The sequence below is a fragment of the Coptis chinensis genome, chromosome 9, assembly GCF_015680905.1.
Source record: "Coptis chinensis isolate HL-2020 chromosome 9, ASM1568090v1, whole genome shotgun sequence".
NCBI classification, from domain to species: Eukaryota; Viridiplantae; Streptophyta; class Magnoliopsida; order Ranunculales; family Ranunculaceae; genus Coptis; species Coptis chinensis.
In genome coordinates this window covers 35,594,371-35,596,260 of record NC_141464.1, presented here as the reverse complement: position 1 = coordinate 35,596,260, position 1,890 = coordinate 35,594,371, and the positions used below count along the sequence as shown (strand labels likewise).

Here is a 1,890-nt window from a genome sequence, read left to right as displayed (position 1 = left end):
TGCGTACGCTTTATGATCATCAGTGAAACCTAACTACACTCTGTGAATCGATACAGAGGCATCAGGGTTCCATTCAATGTGATCACCGCAGCTTAGAGCATAACATTCTAATCATAGCCAATAGCCACGCCGACATGCTTAATTCTATATAGAATATGGAAGTGGCGTATGTAGCTTTTCAGGCCAAGGTCTTGAGATGTCTGCCCCATCCAGGAGGTTCGCCTTCTTCTTCTGATTCTAGATGTGAGCACCATCGTCGTCGTTCGTCTAATGGTTCAGGACCTTCTTCTTCCCAGGGATAGCTCATTTATTTTACATTTGTTGTGATGAAATTGATTTAGATATATTCTTGTTTTGTAATAACTATTTAATTTCCATACTTGTTTTAATTTTAGTACTTTAGTTTAATTAATTATTAATTTCATTTTTAGTTAAGTAGTTAGTATTTGGTGAGCACTGTTGCTGCATCAACGCGTTCTGAGATGAACCACCCTCTTGGTCTTGGAGTGGGTAGACATCAGGTCTCATTTCCAACTCATAGTGTAGGGGAGTCTTCGAGACAAGGAGAGCGCATAAATAGTGGTCCCAATCAAACAGAATCGTATGTGGATAAGGTGAGAGGAAGGATGAAACAAATAGTGAATATCTCTTCTCTGCCGATCCCAACTCGTAAAGGAGACAAACCAGCCATCAAAATTCCAGTCGCTGCGGTAGATAAAGGAATTGAAGCGTGCAAGTATGCTTTAATCTCCAGATTGGAAGCTAAAACCTTGAACTTGGACACCATCAAATCGGTAGTCAACACTGAGTGGGGTCCCCCGTTCAAGCTTTCTCCATTGGGGAAAGGTTATGTGCTATTTCGATTCTCCAATGAGGAAGATTATAATAAGATATACTTTGGTGGACCGTGGTACTTGCAAGGCCAACTTGTAAGATTCAATAAGTGGATTTCTAACTTTAATATTGAAACTCATAGACAAACCTCTGCTTTTGTATGGGTTAAATTTCTAGGATTGCCGTTAGAATATTGGGAAGTTGAAATACTGATGAGTCTGGGAAGAGGTCTTGGATGTCCAATCCGAGTTGACATGAATTCGTTGGAAAGAACGAACGGATACTACGCAAGTGTTCTGGTAGGTATAGATTTGGCTCAAGATATCCCCGACCAAATACATGTTGAAGTGCCCGAAAGAGGAATTGAATTTTGGCAAAAAATCAAGTTTGGCACAATTCCAAAGTTTTGCAATCATTGCAAGTATGTTGGACACTTAGTGGCTGAGTGCAAGAATGCTGCAAAAGAAAAGGAGCCAATGTCACAATCAAATGAAGATAGTGCTCCTCAGGCAAATGATAAAGGAAAAGAGCCAGTAGTACAAGAGACACAGATGGAAGGAGTTAGACTATCTAAGAGTCAAAAAAGAAGGCTGAGGAAAAGGAATAGAGAACAGGAACGGTGACCAAAGACTACGCAAGCAACAGTAATAATTGATGAATGCAGTGGACAGACTCAGGACACTGGGAATCAGAACGCACAAGTAGGCTCAGCTGACCCTTGTGCTGATGTCCATGTGGCACCCAACCCTTGCGCTAATGTAAATGAGAATGTCCATACTCCAAATTAGGCCTAGCTAAATATATCTACAATAATGAATCCTATGCAACAGGATTCCAGAAGGGTAGAGAATGCGCAAGCTATAGTCATACATGAGGCAAATCAGCCTGAACCTCTTAACTCAATTATGGAAGAAGCAGAGCGAAATCTGTTTAATATAGAAGCAGGAAGATACTTCTTGTTGGATGAGGATAATGAGATAGAGGAGTCTGTTACTTCTGAAGAGGAGACAGTACACTTCCATGATCGTGTCCAAATACCTGATGTTGGTATAAATA

The 1,890-nt window shown here is 40.6% G+C and overlaps 1 protein-coding gene across 1 annotated transcript; it reads left to right on the top strand.

The window, feature by feature from the left end:
• The first annotated feature begins 482 nt into the window (after positions 1-482).
• LOC147475746 (uncharacterized) lies at positions 483-1,457 on the top strand. The gene has a single exon (XM_086585519.1). It carries the CDS (start codon positions 483-485, stop codon positions 1,455-1,457), a length of 975 nt encoding a protein of 324 aa, XP_086441645.1.
• Positions 1,458-1,890: the final 433 nt, after the last annotated feature.

Excerpts from the sequence above, each read along its gene's own strand:
- LOC147475746 (XM_086585519.1), top strand. The coding sequence starts at position 483 with ATGAACCACCCTCTTGGTCTTGGAGTGGGTAGACATCAGGTCTCATTT.